Source organism: Chrysoperla carnea, chromosome X (genome assembly GCF_905475395.1).
Source record: "Chrysoperla carnea chromosome X, inChrCarn1.1, whole genome shotgun sequence".
Classification (NCBI taxonomy): Eukaryota; Metazoa; Arthropoda; class Insecta; order Neuroptera; family Chrysopidae; genus Chrysoperla; species Chrysoperla carnea.
Genome location: NC_058342.1, coordinates 26,107,498 through 26,129,752, shown reverse-complemented (window position 1 = coordinate 26,129,752; position 22,255 = coordinate 26,107,498). Strand labels below are relative to the sequence as shown.

Sequence of the window (22,255 nt, the reverse complement as noted above, 5' to 3'; positions counted from 1 at the left end):
ACTTTATAAATAACTTCCTTTATCTCCAACCAAATACCACCACATAGTACCTTAAGTCCGCACATACCCTCATTTTGCTTGGACTTGAACGCCAAGTTTACCTCCACGGCCCTATGGATCCAAATATCCAAACACAAGTACAAATACCATAATATCTCCACACCTTAAAGGTAAGACGTAAACCATCGAGACTTTATTTAATCAACGTAAGTCTTAATTACTAAGAAAATGCAAGTTAGATTATTGTTTAGCTAGCATTAAGACTGTTATGAAAAATTTCGTTCTGCATGGTGCATCGTTGATAAGACGATTTCATTGACTTACTGGCAAGAGTTTTCGCTATGGAGATTTTTCAATATGGAAAATACACGATTTCTCAACATTGAACAACGAAGAACAGATATATGGTTGAATTTTAAGAGCGTGGATCTTACCTTAAAAGTCAATTCGATCGCGCGAACGACCAAAAATCTACTTTTTAAAGCTTAAGGAATAGAAAAATAATTCAAAGATAACCAAATGTTCATTTTGTATACTTGAATTTGAAAAACAGACACTTTTTTTTTTTTTTAATATTTTTTTAAATAAATTTTAGGGATTTATCACAATTAAATCTAATCCAAAATAAATCCAAAATTATATAGAGTCGCAATAATGTTAACAGCAAAAGTTTTATACTCAACTCGGTATATTTATGATATTTAAACAATTAATTCCGTTAGTTGTTTTGACATTTTTCAATTTGCTTGCAATTTTACCCTGGTGGAAAAAATATTTGAAAAAATAATAAGTCTTAACAAGTCTTAGGAAACTCTGAAAAAGTCTTAGAAACTTTAAAAAAGTATTAAGAACTCTGAATAACTCTGAATTAGACTAGTCCGAAAACGTTGAGAAATTCAAAGTTCCTAAGACTTTTTCAGAACTTCTAATTCTTTCTTCAAATATTTTTTCCATCAGGGATTCTTAAGAGATACTCCTTTTAAAAAATCGCAAAATAATTTTTGACCAAAATCCATTTTTTTTGACTAGTAGATGAATAGATCCCAAGATATGGACTGAAACTGGTCCGATTATACCTATAACTCAGAAACTATTTTTACAGTCATGAAATGAACTCTATTTTTGTATTCTTTGAGTCAAATTATTTTATATACTGAGTTTTATCGAAATCGGAAATGCAAACTTTCATCGATATTTAGCAATTTTCATAACTTCCTTTGAACAAATCGAAAAATAATTTTTGTTTCGAAATTCGATAAAACTTGTTGTTTTAGGTAATTTTGATCAAAAATTGGGTTAATTTGATGATAAGATAAATAGTTTTTTACATTGCGCTTCAAATCCTACACAAAGTCATGTTTCAAATTGATATACCTCGATGTCTCGAAAATTACTCATCTAAGAATTGATTGAATTTTTGTGTTTTTGGTCCAAAATAGATAAACTAATAAAAAATATAATCTAAAATATTTGAAGTTTTCGATACTTTTTAAATATGTATTTGCTTATTTTAAACTGAGTAATGCCATCTGTGATAAGCTTTGTGTAAAACATGAAATACTAGAACTCTATGGACAAAATGGTAGTTACATTTCTATACCGCTTTGCACATTTCGGAGTGAAACGTCATTGCCACTGGATTGGCGATTAATATTTCATTTAAAATTACATTAAAAAAAACTATGTGCAAATTGTTAAGTACTTGACAAAGTAATTAGTGGTATAAATAATTGCATAAATCAATAAACAATAAGAAAAGAAAAAAATTTAATATTAAGTGACATTGTAGTTTATATTCAATAAGTAATATTAGTTATAATGGCGGCCTTACCAAGGAGAATAATCAAAGAAACTCAACGTTTAATGCAGGAACCAGTGCCTGGTATAAGTGCTGTACCCGATGATAGTAATGCTCGATATTTTCATGTAATTGTTACTGGACCAGAGGATTCACCATTCGAAGGTGGTTTATTTAAATTAGAATTATTTTTACCAGAAGATTATCCAATGTCAGCACCAAAAGTACGTTTTATAACCAAAATCTATCATCCAAATATCGATAGGCTAGGCAGAATTTGTTTGGATATTTTAAAAGATAAATGGAGTCCTGCATTACAAATACGTACAGTTTTATTATCAATTCAAGCGCTATTAAGTGCACCGAATCCGGATGATCCATTAGCGAACGATGTTGCTGAATTATGGAAAGTCAACGAGGCGGAAGCTATCAGGAATGCCAAAGAATGGACACGACGATATGCAATGGACAATTAAACAAACAAAATCAAATAAAAAAAAAAATTTATAAAACTAAATTTAATATCGCTTCTTTTGAATACTGTATTTTGTGTGTTGAAAGACATGAAAAAAAAAAACTTAAACCATTTTTTGAAAAAAAAAAAAAAATATAGTGACCCGAATTTTTTGCTGTGGATAAAACACATCTGAACACGTTTTTACATAAAATCAAAAAAAAAAAAACACACATACACACGCCATAATATTTTTACATAATTCTATTAAAAATAAAAAATTGATGAAAATTTGTATAATTCAGTGGCGGATTTAAGCATAAAAAAGTATGGGGGCAATTCTTTTATTGAATTTTTACATTAAATAATAAACATTCGAATTATTTATAAAAAACTTACTCGTTTAATCAAAACCGGTTATGATGACCTTGTTTAATTATGGTCGTTATATCCCATAGTCGTTATAAGCGATATGTACATTTTTCTTCTATGGAATAACTATCTTCCAGAGAGAAATATCATTAGGAGGGTAATCTGGATGACTCTCATTAGAAATCATCCTTCTGCGAACAAAATGGACGCCCGATCGTTAAAAGATAGGTTGGAATACGAAACAGTTGGGTTGAGGGCACCCTAACGAAATCGGATTCACGGTAATGATTGACCTTGAAATGTGTGAGAATTTTAAAATTCTGGAAAAATCTGGGTATTTGGTACAAGGGAAAATGGATATAAAAATACTTTTGAATTTCTAGAATTGAATTCTGAAGATCTGATTTTTCATCGATTTCTCAGAATGTATACATTATGTATTAATTTTAGCCACAAAACCTTCATTTTTGGGTTATAGTTATTTGAGGGATTTCGGGCCCATCTGCTAAGGGACAATTGCTCCTTTATCGACCGTTTAAATCCGCCACTGATATATTTAATATATTTATGAGAAAAATCACATCAGGTTTCAGCTCGATCAATTTTAATATCTGCGCTGTAAAAATTTAATATTTTAAAAATTGTAATTCTTTTTAAGATGGATTGAAAAAAAAACCATGCGGCTTTAAAAACTACATAAAAATTTGTCTTTTTAGTGTGAAATTTTTATTAATTTTCAGTCGAAATCGCAATTCAAAAGGTGATCACGAATATATTCGAAACTTTTCGAGAGGATTTAATTTCTTTGTATAAAAAAAACCTGTAAAATTTTCATCTATAATTTGTATATATTTTGTAAAACATCAATTTCGAAAATCATGTTTTGAATTTGCGAAATAAATATCGGAAATTATGTTGAATTATGGATCTTTTTTTTTTGGATGTAAAATTAACGATCATCCAAGTTTTTCTTTATTTTATTTTTCAATCTGGAAAAATAGCACGATTTTCTCGAAGTTTCCAATTTCAGGACGATAGAATTGGCATGTTTTGTAAGGAAAATAGGTGAGGTCGTAAATAAGGTGTCGAATTGCGAGGATTTGTATTAACCATAAAAAATTAAAGTTACCTGGGGTAATTTACTAAATTTAAGAAATTCTTGGGCTTAAATTAAGTTGAAAATTAATCATCCAAATAAAACTAGGCAAAAAACAGAAATTATCATTTGACCCTACGTTTTTTTATTCAAGATATTTGTTCGCGAATTATTATATTTGTGTGCGAAATTTACTAAATTTACGATGGGAATCCAATTTATTTTATGGTGTTGCAAATTTCTACCATTGTTAATATCTTAGGGGGGTCCATATCATTACTAGAAGCTAATTGGATGACTTTCAAAACGATGACAACCTGTCAAAAGACAGGTTGGGTTGGGGGCACTTCAAAGCTATCGGGTAAAGGGTAATAATTGACTTTGAAATGTTAGGTAATTTTAAAATCCTGGAAAAATCACCGAATTTTAGTATCTGTCATGGAAAATGATAATTTGATTTTTCATCGATTTCTCCGAATGTAAATAATCTTGATAATTTATTTCTGCATTAATTGTGTGCGAAATTTGCTAAATTTACGATTGGAATCTTAATTTTTATTAAATTATTAGTAAAGTTTTCAGGAAAAACAATTTTGGAAAAAATGAGACACTTTATTATTATTCCGACTCGTTGTAAATTGGAAAAAGATAAATTTTTTAAGGTTTTATATCCAAAAATAGTTGGAACCATAATTTTCCATAATAATCGAAATATCCTTTTTTTGTTGTTGTAATTACCGAGCAAAAATACATTAAAAAATTTGGCTTCACGAATGTATTGCAATTTTTGATAGAGTAGGCATTTTTTTTGATAGGCATTTTAGACAAATTTGAAAATGAGTCTCGAATGGTTTTATCAATTTTATTTTGGAAAAATGGTTGTTATTTAAAACTTGTAGATAATAAAATTATTTACTACTTTTGTTTAAAACGTTTTATTCTAAAAAAAAAAATATATATATATATTGTGCAGGGTGGGGCCTCCATCAATCAACGAATCTAATCCAATCGAGAATTAATTCGCAAATTAAAGAAATTTTTCTGGAAGATATAAGGAATTTCGAAAAAGAATTTGGGCTATTCAAAAAGAGAGAATATTAAAAAAACTTGACAATAGACCAGAAACTACTTAACACATTTCGGAATCTAAACACATTTCGGACGCAAAACTATTGGAATGCATGTAGAATGGGGGTAGTTAGGATTAAGTCGATCCCGCATGTATTAAATGCAAAAGCCATTTATCTTATATTATATAAATTGGTTTGTTGGTCTGAGAGACCCATGGGCGAGTTTACGAAGGTTAAAGACCTAAAGATACCCCACTTACTTAGATGATTAAAAGTTTCATCTCGATGTGAGGTGAAAACTTTGATTCCAAATATCGTTTAAATACAGTTTTGCAAACAATTTGGTCGAAAGACCTTTTGATTGGTGTTCGTGTTAAACCCTTTAAGAATCGATTTAAGCCATAAACACCCATTCTCAGCGCATGACAATGGTTTTGTGTTACTTTTTTTTTTTACATAATATTCATTTGGCTAACATTTTTCGATTAGTAGTTCGAAACTGTACTCTAAATACACTATCTAATATATCCCATACATTAATCAATATCTTCGGAGTATACGCGATTCGATTTTGTCCTAAAAATCTATTGATATTTCTCACTCTATAAATGTTCACATTACAATCTTATCAGCGCATTGATTGTATAGTACAATGAAACTAAATATCTCAAAGAAAAAAATTCATGCATCTTTGAAATATTCCACAGTTGTTTAATAGGTCGTAAAAAAGTCGACCTCTCAGGGGCGCGCCTAACCCTCTTTTTCGGGGGTTTAAATCAGTTTTTAAAAAATTAGAAAAGAACTATGTATCAAATAAAACGACCTATGTATAAAAAAAAAAAAGTAAAAGAACTAATGTATCAAAAAAAAAAGTTCCACTAAAATTTTTAGCTGATTTAATTGTGGACATTTTTTTCGACTTTCTACCTTCAAAATTGACCGAGATATGCCGATTTTAAAATCAAATGAAAAAGTATCCATCTTGTAAACCGTTACGGACAGAACAAAAGTTTAAATATAAAAGTTATTCCTTATAAAAAAATTAACAACTTTTGTTTGAAACATTCTTTCGTACATTTTCTACGAAACGTTTCGTGTACATTTTCTCTAAAACTGTAAAAGAAAAGAAAGTTGAAAACTTGCAGATAGCTTCAACGGGTGGTTTTGTAAACCATTCGCGAAATACGAAAGCGAGCTACGAGAAACGACTTACCCGCCGACAACCTGCACTTTTACGTTCAGGAGCACATTTGAAACGCGATCCTGCGAAAATTAAGCTTTATTTAATGTCTAATGCTGAAACGGGACCGTCAGAAAAAGTTTTTTAAGGAAATGGACACTTAAAAAAATTGAGTCAGTTTGAGCTATCAAATAGGGCATTATAGTATTCACGAGAGAACTTTTCCACCAAGGACAAAATTTTCCTAATTAACGTCTTACTAGAAAATATTTTTGTTTCAAGTGCCTATGTGTTAATGGGAATTATTTAGAATTTTGAAAAAGTCACCGAAAATATAGAAAATTTATTATATAATCGGGATTTTATTTTTAGTAATTAAACTAATTATCCTCTTTTTATCCTTCTTAAGTTTCAAAGAAAAAATACTTCAAAGAGTTGGTACACTAAGTTTTATATCCTCAGTTTGAATTTGTGCGCAAATAGGTGGCAACAATTCAGATTCAACATTTGTTCAGTTCTCCTAAAGTGAGTCCAAGGTTTTGAGCTAAATATTTTAGATTTACCTCAATCGTAAGTTCCACAAAGCTGTACAACATGAGTGAAAATAGTGCCATTAGAAAAAAAAAAAAAAAACAAAAAAACTTTTGAACAAAAGTTGTAAAGAATACTATTATCTACAAAATTGGACAGGAAAACACTAGAAAAATCTGAAAAAATACTAGGGCTCAATGTATATGTGAGTAAGATCGTCCGCCAAATTTATTCCGATGTCAAATTAACAAAATGTTATCAAATATTAGTTTTGAGTCAAGGTAAGTTATTTTAGTTTATTTATTATATCATTGTAACACGAAAATTTGTACGCAGTTTTATAGAATATATGCCCATAAAATACGATTACATTTGACAAAAATTCGTTAATTTTCGTGTGACGTTTATATAATTATTGTTAGAACTTATGTTCACTTAAAAATAATATTTGTTTATTTGACATCGGCATCAAAATGGCGAGCGATCAAACCACATATATATATAGATGGTTTACCTTAGTTATATTCATAGATAATAGATATCATACACACAGATATCTGTGGTTATATTCGGTTAGTGCCGGCAATCTGCCGAATTAGCAACTCGAGAAAAGTAAATGAGCACTTTTTATAATGAACATATTTTGGTGTCAAGATGACGCAAAATCGCCAGTTTGTAGATACTCATCGAATACACTACCGATTTCTTTTTAAAGTGATTATCGTCACAGACTATAATATTACGGGACATACCTTTAGAATAGTATTCGCTTCATTAACAGCGTCTCCGTCAACGTGTTTTTAGTAGATACGATTCCGTCAAACATTGTATTTATAAAAACAAAAATTTTTTCTGAGTACTCAAATAATTTTGGCTGAAAATTAAATCAAGAATTTTAAAACATAAGCTTTTAATTTAAATTTGCTTTATTACAATTTTTTTGGAAGAAAACCAGTATAAAAGTAAAAAATATAAATATTTGATTAATGCTTAACAATTTCGAGGAAAAATACAGTCAAAACCAGTTACAAAGACATTAAGAGAACCTATAATTATGGTCGTTATAAGCAATATGAACATTTTCTTTGCGATGATTATATTCTGAGAAAAATGCTATTAGGAGTTAATTTGATGGCTCTTCGAGGAAAACTAAGAGCCCGGTTCGCCACAACTGGACTGTTTCGAATTTCAACTTGTTTTTACCGACGCATTGATTCCGTTATAATAACTGATTCGTCATTTTAACTGATTTTGAATGTTTAAACATGAAAGATGATTTAGTCGATATTTTTTAATGTATATTTTTGATTAACGCTCTCCAGGTACCCAGACGGCGAAACTTAATCAAGTCACATAATTTTATAAGTTATTTGAAACATTTATTTTGTTTGTCTCAAATTGGAGTGAAAAATTCTGGGAGATCTTGGGAATAAAAATGAATTGTGATGCCGAAAGGCAGCGCCTTGTATAGTTAAATGAATTTAAAGACTGAATGTAAATAAAAATAGATTCAAAAAAATTAATAAAACACCGCCTGGGTCCAATAAAATTATTATAACGATTTTTTACGGCCCTTTGATCTATGTTTTTTAGAAATTTTGAAAAAACTTGTTGTTTATATATGTTGTCAAATTATTTTGCGCAGTTTTCAAGAATGCTTTCAAATAAACCAATCTGTACATTTTTGTTTTGTAATGCTTATTTACCTTATACTCCTTATAGGCGGAGAGCTGGTCGCCACCTTGACTAAGGTACTCTCCACAAAACTACAATTTTTTGTATGATTGTAGTATCAAAACGTACTTTTGTCTGCCGTTTACATATGTTTTAATTTATATTACCTGGAATTCATAAAATAAATGGCAGAAGATTCTCGCGGTTGGAAGTACCTGTCAGGTGTGTTTAAAATTGTGACAAACGGACGTATTTTATAATATACTTTAACAAGTCTGCCGTTTACGTATGTTTTAATTCATGCTATTTTAAGCGTGTAAAAAAATTGGCAGATTTTCTCGGTTGTAAATACTTGTCTAAATTAAAACATATGTAAATGGCAGACGTATGAAACAATTATAAAAAAAGAGGGGGTATTCTTGCAAACGGCGTTACCTCAGGCAGAAGTACGTTTTGATACTTAACTATAATTAAATCAATCATACAAAAAAAATTGTAGCTTTGTGGCGAGTATCTTAGCCAAGGTGGCGACCAGCTCTTAGACTATTATAGCATTAAACCCCTTTATAATAGATTTTCCAATAATAATCATATACCACTTGACTTCTAGTCGTTGCGAAACCACGGCGAATAAATTGATACGTGGTTTCGCAACGACACACATAATATTAGTACATATACGTTAATTATGGTTATTTTTCCATACATCAGTTGTGTAGTCTAAATCACAAATATTATTTTGTTGTTTTAGTGATTACTTAGTTCGAATCCAGGTTTAAGACTCGAACATTCTGAATCTAATACCTTACAGATTTCTCCAGGTGCAAATAACATGTTTGGAAGTTCCGTGATCCTTCACACAGGCTCTACAAGTGAGATCATTAGAGATCTCCATATTGTGAAGGTGACAGTGTCCTGTCAAGAGTCCCATTTAGTTAGATAGGAACGTTCAGTCCTGTCTCTATGTCTATGACTAAATTACTCGCCTAATGTGAACAATACTTTAGCAAGTGCTTCTAGCTTGAGTATGAATCCGTTTATGTTGAATTAAGCCACCTTTTGTATTAAACATTTTAAAGCAAATATCGCATGAAAATTTTTCACCGCTATGAACTTGTTTATGTTTACCCAAATTACTTTTATCAGTAAATGTTTTATTACAAATATCACATGAAAAAGGTTTTTCTCCCGTATGGATTCGTTTATGTCCAACTAAATGGGTTTGCTGATTAAATGTTTTATTACAAATATCACATGAAAATGGTTTTTCCCCCGTATGAGTTCGTTTATGTAAAATTAAATTTTTTTGAGTAGTAAACGATTTATTACAAAAATCACAAGAAAATGGTTTTTCTCCACCATGAGTTCGTTTATGTTGAATTAAATTGCTTTGAACTCGAAATTTTTTATTGCAAATATCACATGAGTAAGGTTTTTCTCCAGTATGAGTACGTTTATGTTGAACTAAATTGTTTTGAAGAGTAAATGTCTTATCACACAAATCACATGAAAATGGTTTGTCTCCAGTATGAGTCCGTTTATGTCTCACTAAAGTACTTAGCTGACTATATTTTCTATTACATACATCACATGAAAATGGTTTTTCTCCAGTATGAGTCCGTTTATGCTTAATCAAATAACTTTGGGTATTAAATGATTTATTACAAGTATCACATGAAAATGATTTTTCTCCACCATGAAGAAGTTTATGTTGAACTAAATTGCTTTGATCAGTAACATCACATGAAAACGGATCCTCTTGAATTTGAACGGGTTGTGGTTCTAACATACTTTCTTCTAATTCTTCATCTTTAATCATTAATTCTGTATGTAATTCTTTTTCAAGTTTCATATTTTTAATCACAGACAAATGTTCCTCTTTTCGTTGAATTTGTTCACATTTCGTAGTAACGCTACTGTTGTGTTTTTCTTTCATCATTTCACTACTGTCACCTAATATTTCATTTTTAATTATTCCACCGGCAATAACTTTAACACTTTCAATGTTTTCAAATATTTCTTGCATTGTATCACTGCTTTGATCTTCTTTCATTTCTAGATTGTCTTCTAATATTTCATTTTTAATAAATATTAATTCTGGTTTTGTTTGTTTTTCAATTTTAATATTTTGTTCATTAATAAGCAAATGATTATTTATATCAGGAAATGTACTATCTGTCATTTTTTTAATATTAATAAAATTGTAAATATCAATTTTTTACTACAACTCAAATTTTGTTTTGAAATTGTCAATCAACATTTCTCTCTCAGAGTGCGTTCCACTAAGCACTCACAACAAACCCGGAAAAAATTAGGTTTCAATTTGTAAGTTTGAACAATAAACTTTAAAAATTATTGATTAACTATTTATATTTACAAAATTTATAATTTAATATTTTATGTTTAATTTTGGTGGAATATTTCATAAATTTACGTGCAAATATAATCAAAATCTCTACATATTATAAATGCGAAAGTAAGCATGTTTGTTTGCTTGTTACGCTTTCACGCTTAAACTAGCGAATGTTTTTTAATGAAACCATACAGTAATATAGCTGATATATCAGAATAACACATGAGCTATAATTTATAAAGATATATTAAAAAGAAATACAAAAATTTAATTTAATTTGACATTTGAAATTACCATAAATTACAGATTTCTGTAAAAATAGTCAATATAAAACATTTCAAGGCCATCTTCTCTGATATACTCAATGAATAATTACTATTATACATTTAAAAAAATAATATATTTTACGTGTGTAAAACAATCCCCACCATTATTTCGAGTGTTATAGAAAAGGGATAAGCGGGAGCAATCTTTATCAATTTTTACTTTTAAACCCAGCGAAGCGTGTGGGTATCACTCTAGTGTCTTACATAAATATAATAATATATAGGGTGTGTTCCGTAATATTAACCAGTATACTGGCCAGTGCTCATGATGTTAGAAATCAACGCCATATTGTAATGGTATACTACGTTATATTGTACAGGTAAGTTTTTCAAGTTACACGATTTTACGCAAAATTTCATCATACATTCGCGTTCGGTTGAAATAACTCAAGTTTTAATAGAGATATTTGAAAAAATATAAAAATATTCGTAAACTAGAACATTTTTGCAATTTTGTTATATACATAGATAAAATAATTACAATATCTTTGGTTATATATAATTAGCCTTTTTCCTCTGAAGATTAAAAAAAGATCCGCTAGATGGGAACACTAGGGGGGGTATAAATATATCCTGTCATCTAAAGGATCTTTTTTTAATCTTCAGAGGAAAAAGGTTAATTATATGGGGTTTTCTATCGCTAAGGACTCGCACAACATTAATTAAAGTACAAAAATATTATTTATTGGCCAATCTACGGACGTTTCAAACCAAGCGCTTCGCGCCGAACTTATACAATATCATTTTTGTTTACAATTTTAACCATATCTCCGATTCTCTTGGTCGTATCAAGACGAATATAAAAATGACATTTTTTTTTTTCATGTAGAATAAAATGGTACAAATAGTTTCCTAAAATTTTCAATAGTTTAGGAGCTATGACCGTAAAAACAATTAATTTGTTTACAACAAATTTCTCTCCAATTCGAGCGATGAACAAGCTAAAAATTCATTGGATTAAAATACTTCGAAATACACTCCTTATTCGGTAGGACCTATAAACTCACTCAACGCCTACACTCAATTTGAAGATATGCTTGCTTCCCTTCACCTAATATGCTCCCTGTCAATGCCTACTACATGTTATTTGAGCGCCCATCGAATACTTACTTCACTTAGATAGCTGACTTTAAAAACATCTAGATTTTATTTAAAAATGTAAAATTCTAAAGTGAGAAAATTGATTTAGGAATTAGCCTTTTTCCTCTGAAGATTAAAAAAAGATCCTCTAGATGGCAGGATATGTTTGTACCGCCTCCCTAGTGTCGCCATATTGTCGCCCTATTAGCTCAGTTGGTTCAGGCGTAACCAATTTCGTCCGCGGTATGCTTAGGGTATCGGGTTCGATTTCCGCCGTCGCAACAAAATTAATTTAATTAATAGTTGTGATGGGCTGGTGTAGTGCATGGTATATGCATGAAGGAGGTGCACTCAGCCTCTGAAATTGAGGAAATGATAAATGAAATTATCAGCTGAAATTTTTTTGTAAATTATAAACTAAACTAACCACTTTATAAAACAAATGTTGCTTCGGTATTTCAACCTTTTTTTGATGAAAATTGATTTAGAAAGAAAAAAAAGAAAATTTCAATTTAAACATTTAATTCAACATTTTCAATTTAATTAAACATTTTCGATTTAATTTAAACAATGAAATTTTTTTGTAAATTATAAACTAAACTAACCACTTTATAAAACAAATGTTGCTTCGGTATTTCAACCTTTTTTTGATGAAAATTGATTCAGAAAGAAAAAAAAGAAAATTTCAATTTAAACATTTAATTCAACATTTTCAATTTAATTAAACATTTTCGATTTAATTTAAACAATGAAATTTTTTTGTAAATTATAAACTAAACTAACCACTTTATAAAACAAATGTTGCTTCGGTATTTCAACCTTTTTTTGATGAAAATTGATTTAGAAAGAAAAAAAAGAAAATTTCAATTTAAACATTTAATTCAACATTTTCAATTTAATTAAACATTTTCGATTTAATTTAAACAATGAAATTTTTTTGTAAATTATAAACTAAACTAACCACTTTATAAAACAAATGTTGCTTCGGTATTTCAACCTTTTTTTGATGAAAATTGATTTAGAAAGAAAAAAAAGAAAATTTCAATTTAAACATTTAATTCAACATTTTCAATTTAATTAAACATTTTCGATTTAATTTAAACAATGAAATTTTTTTGTAAATTATAAACTAAACTAACCACTTTATAAAACAAATGTTGCTTCGGTATTTCAACCTTTTTTTGATGAAAATTGATTTAGAAAGAAAAAAAAGAAAATTTCAATTTAAACATTTAATTCAACATTTTCAATTTAATTAAACATTTTCGATTTAATTTAAACAATGAAATTTTTTTGTAAATTATAAACTAAACTAACCACTTTATAAAACAAATGTTGCTTCGGTATTTCAACCTTTTTTTGATGAAAATTGATTTAGAAAGAAAAAAAAGAAAATTTCAATTTAAACATTTAATTCAACATTTTCAATTTAATTAAACATTTTCGATTTAATTTAAACAATGAAATTTTTTTGTAAATTATAAACTAAACTAACCACTTTATAAAACAAATGTTGCTTCGGTATTTCAACCTTTTTTTGATGAAAATTGATTTAGAAAGAAAAAAAAGAAAATTTCAATTTAAACATTTAATTCAACATTTTCAATTTAATTAAACATTTTCGATTTAATTTAAACAATGAAATTTTTTTGTAAATTATAAACTAAACTAACCACTTTATAAAACAAATGTTGCTTCGGTATTTCAACCTTTTTTTGATGAAAATTGATTCAGAAAGAAAAAAAAGAAAATTTCAATTTAAACATTTAATTCAACATTTTTACAACGGCGATTTCATTTTATTTTTTTAAATTTATTCTGCTTTTTATCGATTGTGAATCTGTTTATGTCTGACTAAAGGAGTTTTCCCAATAAATTTTTTGTTACAAATATCGCAAGAAAACCGTTTTTCTCCAGTATGTATAACTTTATGTAAATATAAAGAACTTTGTTGGGTAAATGCTTTATTACAAACACTACAAATAAAAGGTTTTTCGCCTGAATGTATACGTTTATGGGAAACCAAAGTACTACGTTGACTAAATTTTTTAGTACAAATATCGCATGAATAGGGTTTTTCACCGGTATGGATCCGTTTATGCTTAATCAAACAAGTTCGCTGCGAAAATTTTTCATTACAAATATCACATAGATAAGGTTTTTCTCCAGTATGGACACGTTTATGTTTAATCAAACAACTACGGCGAGCAAAGGTTTTAGTACAAATATCGCAGCAAAAGGTTTTTTCACCAGTATGTATCAATTTATGTTGAATTAAATGATGTTTCTGAGTAAATCTTTTATTACAAAAATCACAAGAAAATCGTTTTTCTTCACGATGAACTTTTTTATGATTAACTAAAGAACTTTTCGTAAATCTTTTAGTACAAATATCACAAGAAAATCGTTTTTCTTCACGATGAACTTTTTTATGATTAACTAAAGAACTTTTCGTAAATCTTTTAGTACAAATATCACAAGAAAATCGTTTTTCTTCACGATGAACTTTTTTATGATTATCTAAAGAACTTTTCGTAGTAAATCTTTTAGTACAAATATCACAAGAAAATCGTTTTTCTTCACGATGAACTTTTTTATGATTAACTAAAGAACTTTTCGTAGTAAATCTTTTAGTACAAATATCACAAGAAAATCGTTTTTCTTCACGATGAACTTTTTTATGATTAACTAAAGAACTTTTCGTAGTAAATCTTTTAGTACAAATATCACAAGAAAATCGTTTTTCTTCTAAAACAGATTCACCTAACACTTCTTGAATTTGAACTGGTTGTGGTTCTAACATACTTTCTTCTAATTCTTCATCTTTAATCATTAATTCTGTTTGTAAATCCTTTTCAAGTTTTATATTTGCGTACAAATAGTCATCATTTTCTTGAACAGGCTCTAATTTTACACTTTTGGCTTTGCCATCTAACACCTCTTCAATTTGAACTGGTTCTCGTTCTAACATGCTGTCTTCTTTTTCTTCATCTTTAATCATTAATTCTGTTAGTAATTCCTTTTCAAGTTTTATATTTGCGTACAAATAGTCATCATTTTCTTCAACAGGCTCTAATTTTACACTTTTTGCATTGTCGTTGAGTCCAAGTTCATTTTTAATAATCACTTTTGTATGTAATTTTTTTTCAGGTTTAATATTTTCTTTATTGATAAATAAATGATTATTTGTATCTTCAAACGAATTATTTGCCATTTTTTAAAATTATTATCAATTCTGCGTAGTACAGTCTGCCAAAAGGTATACTTTTAAATCATCCAAACTAAGCAATGCAAGTTTGTCAACCCAAAAAAACAAAAAAAATCAGCCGCTCATTATTAAAAAAAAAAAGAAAAAAAAAAAATGGGAGAAAACAGTCGGTAAAGTGAAAAAAGGCAGATTTCTTACTTTCCTCATGTAATTCAAACAATTAACCACATTTATTCGGTAGTAGGACTCACATACATTTTTATATCATGTATATATGAAATAGATAAAAGTATACTAAGTTTAATCCCAAGATTGTTACGCTTAAAACTGTTGACGCTACAAACCAAATTTTGGTATAGGTGTTTATGATTTTCGTTCATTTTCTGTCAACACGATAGCTCAAAAACGAAAAAAATATCAAGCTAAAATTTTTCAGGACATAAAAAGGAAGGTCGTTTTCGTCAATGAGCAACATAGGTCAAGTACGTCTTGGGTCCGTAAGATCCATTTTGTAAACCATTAGAGGTAGAACAAAAGTTTAAATGTAAAAAAATATTATCTTAAAAAAAAAAAAAACAAACAACTTTTGTTTGAAACATTTGTTCGTAACCATCACTGTTTACCCGTGAGAGCGCAAATTAGGCGCAAATTATATAGTATGTATTACATGGGAATATTAGTTAAGTGTGTTTGACATGTATGTATGCATGTTTGGCTATCTTTCTTTACTTATATGACGTAAAAAAACAAACGGTTACGTAATCAACACTTTCTTTAAATGGTATTTCAACAATTAACTCAGTCAGTTGTTTGTTTTCACTTGTTTTATTATAATATTGATATTATAGCATAATAAAAAACATAAATCAAAGTAAATTATTTTCCACTTTCATCCCCAGTGGTCTCATGTTCAGTATTTTCAGAGTCTGAAAAAGAAAAATGAGTCTCAAATTCATTTCTTCATGTCCTTTTCTGTGGTTTCAAATGAGTGGCAATCGGTTATTTCAGATTTAGTGTGTAATGCTCCTTTAATATTAGTAGTCGATATTCTGTTGCGTAATTTAGTTTTCAGCAATATTTATAGCTGAAAATAACTATTCCACGAAAAACATTAAAAATTAGGAATGAAATAGAAAAAAGAATCATCAATGTAAAAACTTTGGGGACTCTTATCCTTTCAGTATTGAGTGGAATGCGCCTGTTTTTCAATTTAAATGTGATTCGTGCGCTGAAATGAATTGGAGATCTCAAGATAATTTTATCTTGACGTAAATAAAAATAAATTTTCATGTCAAGTGAAATAAATCGAGAAATGACTGAAAATCAGCAAAGTTGTTAAAAAAAAACAAAATTTATAACGATCAAAATGAACTACTAATGATGTTGAAATTGTTATTTTTTTTGAAGACGTTTTTGTCATTGTAAACATTGTCTTTCTAATATATCTTAACACTTAAACATTCATTAATTAATTGTTTATTAATTATTTTTATTAAGTTTTAAATGAATTATATATTTTTAAATGTTTTATATTAATAAATTTCAACGTGCAATCATTTTCCTTTTTTTTTTTTCGTTTGCTAAATTGGGCATAACCATCAAAAATAAACGTCAAGACTTCAAAAATAAAATCAAAAATATAATCATTATAAACCTGTAGTGTTATCTGATCTTTAGAATCAGATAATCTGTAGTGTCAAACGGTCTTTAGAATGTAAACGTTTCAAGTAGATGTCACTAGTTACTAACGAAATACTTCGTACACGTCACAACCGCGTGCTTCCAGTATACTTACATTTACACTATTTGTTACTTACAAGTAGGTTTCAAAAATTTTATTGTATATATGTTAACTAAGAAATAATAATAATAATTATTAATTGTGTAATTTTTGTTTTTAAGTGCAAATAGGCAATGCCCGAGACGCGGCAATATGGTTAATTGAGGACCATTACCCTCATGAGAGTAGGCTATTTGAGTTAGTCTACCTAATAACAGTAATAACTTTCAGTAAGTCTCAATTTTGTTATTTTTTTTAGAATAATTTATTAAAGGTTTTTTATTATTTTTAGCTCCAGATAATTATTATTGTAGGACAATGGAAATTGCTCAACAATAAGTTGAGGATGAGTATGAGTATAGAGGTTAGCGGGCCATGCTCGAGCATTGGGCCTCGAAGCAATGGTTCAGAGCACTTAGCCAAATAGACCCTTGTACTCTATCCCCGCTACGCATTTCAGTGGCTATTATAACCAACTGATGTACTGAAACCCAGGATCTGCCTAGCGCTGAGTTTCTTAATTTCTTCTGGTTCGACTATGGCCGGACCAAACCATTTCTTTCGCTGCTGTGTGAGCGCCGGGCAGTAACAGAGAAAAAGTTGAGGATACGATTCAACAAATTATTGAAAGTGAGTCATTTGTATGCTTTTTTTCTTTTTTGTAAGATTTCTAATGTTTTTTTAATTATATTTTTCAGATTAATTTTTGTTAAGTTAATTTTGAAGAATAAAACAAAATGCTTTCTTTATATTTATATTTATATTATTTATTAACAACAAGTATGTTTAAAATTTTATTGTTAACTAATAAATTATTAAATATAATTTTTTTAAGTGCAAATAGGTAATGCCCGATTAAAATTTTTTTTTTTTAAATAAAACCTTACATTACATTACATTTAAAATATTGGATTATCATTTACAATATTTCCGCATTTTTTTCGTAATTTGTCGAAGTTTTTGTTGAATATTTCGTAAATATTGACAAGAAAAAGAATCCATATTCTGTATCTGTTGCATACATAATTCCAAGAAATTGTCGTCTGTTGTATTTATTCAACATTGGGTTGATCTGGTTGCCATGGAAATTTTTCTAGTTCTTGTTGTTCCACATTTGGATATTTATGAGGGATATTCTGTGGTCTTGACGCTTTATTATAATAAAATCTTAACGTGTCTTCAATCACGTTTGGTTTCGAAGTTATATTATGTACACGAAATCTACGTTGATTCATATAAAAATTAATGTAAGTTTTCTTCAAATAACCATTATTGCTTAGAGCTTGAAAATCAGAATTTTCGATGTGGTTGTGGACTGGGTTAATGTGATCATGAAATTTTATTGAAGCACTTTTAACTAACACAAAACAATATAAAAATATTGTTGTAATACAAATGTATTTTTGATTCATGTTTATTACTCAAAATTACTTGTTGGTGTGTGAATATAATTGTCACAAACAAGGTGTATTTATAACCTGAAAATAAGGTAGAGGGTGGATTCCATTAAGGAAGTCATGGAATTATTGCTGACAAAGCTCAATTGCCATGCATCCGGTTTTCCGGAGGTAATAACAGCATGCTTTCTATTCTTGATCCTTCCAGATACAACCGCATAAGCTGAACTTTAAAATGAAAACTGATAAAAAATTATCTAAGGACTTCGATGGGGCAGGAAAGGCCATCAGACCATATTTAATTTAATTTAATGCATACATTTTTGTTTCATTTGTGAGAAATCTTTATCCTTAATTTGGACCACCCAACTAATTTTGATACAGGGCCCCTCCAAGGCAACCTAGGCCACTGTAATCAAGCTATTTAGTTTATTGTGCATTTAGTGCATACCTTAACTCGATTTGAAAATATTAAGGATATATGAATTACAAGGGTCAATGTTTTTTTTCTTGGCTCGATTACATTAACTTGCTATTTATCGACTTCATAAATCGAAGTAGAAGTACAGACGATGTCGTTTTATTTAGAGTGCGTTCATCTATTTATCCAGTTGACGCTGCAACCATTTTTAACATGGAGGGTAGTGGTTATTTTAAACACCGCCAAATTGTGTACCATATAATTTTTAGAATTATTTGTCGTATAAAAAGTTTTCTTGAGGAGCTATCCAAGCCTGTAGCTAAAACTGTGATTACTTTTAAGCGATCGAAATGTAGTACATCAGACTATTTATATCTTTTAAAAAATATTTCGAAACCTTTTTCATATTTTTGTAAATATTTGTTCCCTAAATAGACTGACAGCCCTAGAATTCAGCCTTAGGCGTATGGCTAAGTATTATTTGTCTTTATATTTAGCTGGGAAATTTTGCACCCTACTCCTGCAACGTCTTAGCCCAAAATATTATTGAATTTAATTGACACTTAGACAAATAATTATCGTATGCCCATGCGGCTATAGTCCATTTATATCTGTAGTTCAGGCTCCGTTGTCTTTTATTAAAGCTTTAATTTTAGCTTTTTAGAATTTTTGATTACTTTACCCCATACAAATTTTGCTTAAATGCGGACCTGTTCACAAATATGGAAGTACAGGATGTAAAAGATAACAGGGCCAAATTTTGTACCATATAATTTTTAGGAGATTATTTGTCGTACTATAAAAATGTTTCTTGAGGAGCTATGGCCGTAGCTAAAACTGATTTTTCTACCAGGGTTCCTAATTTTGATACAGGACCCCTCCAAGGCGAGCTACGCTACTGGATGTCCTCACTTAAGGTTGTGAACACTGCTCTATGGAATTATCTGTATGGGAATACTATTCACCATGGAAACTGATTCTAGCGCTGTCTAGTGGTAGAAAATAGAAGCTGTCTAGACAAGTCAAATTAATGCATGGCTATGATTGAATTGTTTATATATTATATTTTGATAATGAGTGAAATAAAAAAAAAATTATTTAAACTGTGTGATGTGATTTATTTCTTATTTCTGTTGAAATTTGACTTGTCATAGACAGCTTCTATTTTCTACCACCAGATAGCGCTAGAATCAGTTCCCATGGCGAATACTTTAAAGGTAGGGACATGGAGGTTATAGAAAAAGGAGAACGATCGCTATAGAAAATATTGTCCCCGAAATATGGACAAAATAAGTGAGGCGCTGCGATCGCTAAGTTGTCTCATTAAAAGCGGGCTGTTGTGCGCTAATTTCAAATGATCTATCAACGTTTAATATACGTGTAATATCATTCAATTTGAACATTATGCAACTAACTTCATCTACTTGTACTCATAAACAGCTAACTTCGCAGATACTACTTACCGACAAAAGCGCGGCTGGTGACTGAAAAATGAACTATAAATTCTACAAATTTTCAGGGACAGACGCGCTAATGCTTTAGCGCGTAGCGATCGTTCTCCTTCTCTCTAACCTCCATGAGTAGGAAGAAGAAGAGAACTCAAAAAAAAAAAAAAACAAATTTTAAATACAGTGAGACACTAAATTGTTTATTTATATATTATTTTGTATGTATGCGCCCATACATTTTTGACTAGATAACAAAGCTTTTTGTGTTTTTTGTTTATTTTTGGAACAGTATTGAAAATTAATGGAAAAAGAAAAACGTTTTTTTATGATTTTTCTGAATATCTTAATTAATAATTTGTCCACAAAATGTCAAATAAAATAATAAAAAGGATATTTTAATTAATTATCAATACTGTTTTTTGTATTTAAATATAAACACAGTATTTGAAAATATTCAATAATAATTTTTTGTTCATATTTTTTTTTGTAATTTTTTAAATTTAATATTTTTTTTTTTAAATATTTTTATTTATTTTATGCACTGGGTTTTTTTTTCATCATGCATTTTTATTGCATTTTTTTTGTTTTGTTTTTTAAATGATGTATGTACTTGTTTTTTGATAAAAAGAGATAGGTATGTATAATGTTTTCTTTGTTTTGTTTTTACGAATATGTTATATATCGAGTTTAAAATATACACAATTTTTAAATCTTTTCCTAACTTTTCAATCACACTTTTTTTTACTTAGACCAGTCGTCATATTAAAATTTAATATTTATATGTAATTTTTTTTGATAGTATTTTGTTTTTATTGAAATTTTGAATTATGTTTAACGGGGCTTTATTCGATTATTCGATGATATGCTTTGTTAGTCATATTTTCCCTGAACATATAAACTTAGGTACTGTATCGAAGGTCAACGAATTGAAGTGAGTCCAAACGTTTCGGCTTTTTCAACAACTTCCTTCAGTTCAAATAAGATGAAAATCGCCATGCAGTTTTGTATATAAGGCGGACTGATGTTTTAGAAGTTGGGGTTCGGAAGGGGGAGACCGCTAGGGAATTGGAAATCGAAATGTAGGTTCAATTAATATCAAGAATGTCCCTTTTGGAAGTACCAACTTGCCAGCCCTCTTTTACCCTTTTTTATACCACAAAATTACCTTTTTGTGTCTGCTAACCTTTACAGCCTCTCCTATCTGAGACAGAGATTACTGACTTTTCTAATTTAAAAAAGGGCTTTTAAACGGACATTATCACCTGAATTACATTCTCTAAAACTGGTTATGGGCCCAGAATATTATCAAAAACCTTCAGCTGATTCTATAAATAGGCGTTATTGTAGTTTCTAATGGCCGAGTTACATTTATAGAAGCCACAAGGTATCTAAAAGTGAGATTTCTTTTTTCTCGGATTAATTGGGGATCTCAGATGAACTCACGGGGGAACAATGAAACCTCTATATATGTTATTTACACCAAGGAGTCAGATATAGAATATTTAAGGTCACAAACTTTTGACCTATTGATCTTGGGAACGGAAGCTGTCAGTTTTTTGGAATGTTTCTGGCCTCAAACGAAAATTGTAGTTTCTTTTCTTTATAACAGCACCTTTTACCGGAATATACTCCGTTTTCAAATGATGAGTTATTTTTATGGAGGGTACAGAGAATCTTTAGGTCTAGGTGCAAGGAACCCGATTGCGGTACTCTTTTTCTTATACGAATCGAAAATGTTAATCACGACAAAGAAGCTATGATTTTTCTGCGTTGCTTTTGACCTCGATTGAAACCTGTTTGTAACAACATCTTTTACCGGGATACGATTCGTGTCCAAGTGACGAGTTGTTTTTAAGGAGGGACCCGATTGTGGTACCCCTTTTGTTATTCGAAGCTAAATCGAAAATGTTCGTAATAATCTCGTTAAATATAATTCGTAATTCAGACAGTGGTTTTTTATAAAAATATGTTATATGAAAAAATTTAAAAATTGAAATAATAAACGATATAAAAAACAGAAAAAAAAAAAAGTTCAATTTTGTCAAATTGTATATTCAAAAATTTTTT

The 22,255-nt window shown here is 29.2% G+C and overlaps 2 protein-coding genes and 1 long non-coding RNA gene across 3 annotated transcripts; 2 read left to right on the top strand and 1 right to left on the bottom strand.

Moving 5' to 3' along the window:
• The first annotated feature begins 1,589 nt into the window (after window positions 1-1,589).
• On the top strand, window positions 1,590-2,289 carry LOC123302531 (ubiquitin-conjugating enzyme E2 N). The gene has a single exon (XM_044885502.1). It carries the CDS (start codon window positions 1,819-1,821, stop codon window positions 2,272-2,274), a length of 456 nt encoding a protein of 151 aa, XP_044741437.1. The 5' UTR covers window positions 1,590-1,818; the 3' UTR covers window positions 2,275-2,289.
• A 6,568-nt stretch (window positions 2,290-8,857) lies between these two features.
• LOC123303027 (zinc finger protein 271-like) lies at window positions 8,858-14,935 on the bottom strand. Its single transcript, XM_044886122.1, has 3 exons — window positions 14,242-14,935; window positions 9,757-10,239; window positions 8,858-8,895 (listed from the first exon to the last, which is right to left on the bottom strand). The coding sequence occupies exons 1-3, from the start codon at window positions 14,933-14,935 to the stop codon at window positions 8,858-8,860; spliced, it is 1,215 nt and encodes a 404-aa protein (XP_044742057.1).
• A 1,962-nt stretch (window positions 14,936-16,897) lies between these two features.
• LOC123302538 lies at window positions 16,898-17,391 on the top strand. Its single transcript, XR_006535532.1, has 3 exons — window positions 16,898-16,961; window positions 17,045-17,152; window positions 17,215-17,391. It is a non-coding gene; the product is annotated as an uncharacterized LOC123302538 (long non-coding RNA).
• Window positions 17,392-22,255: the final 4,864 nt, after the last annotated feature.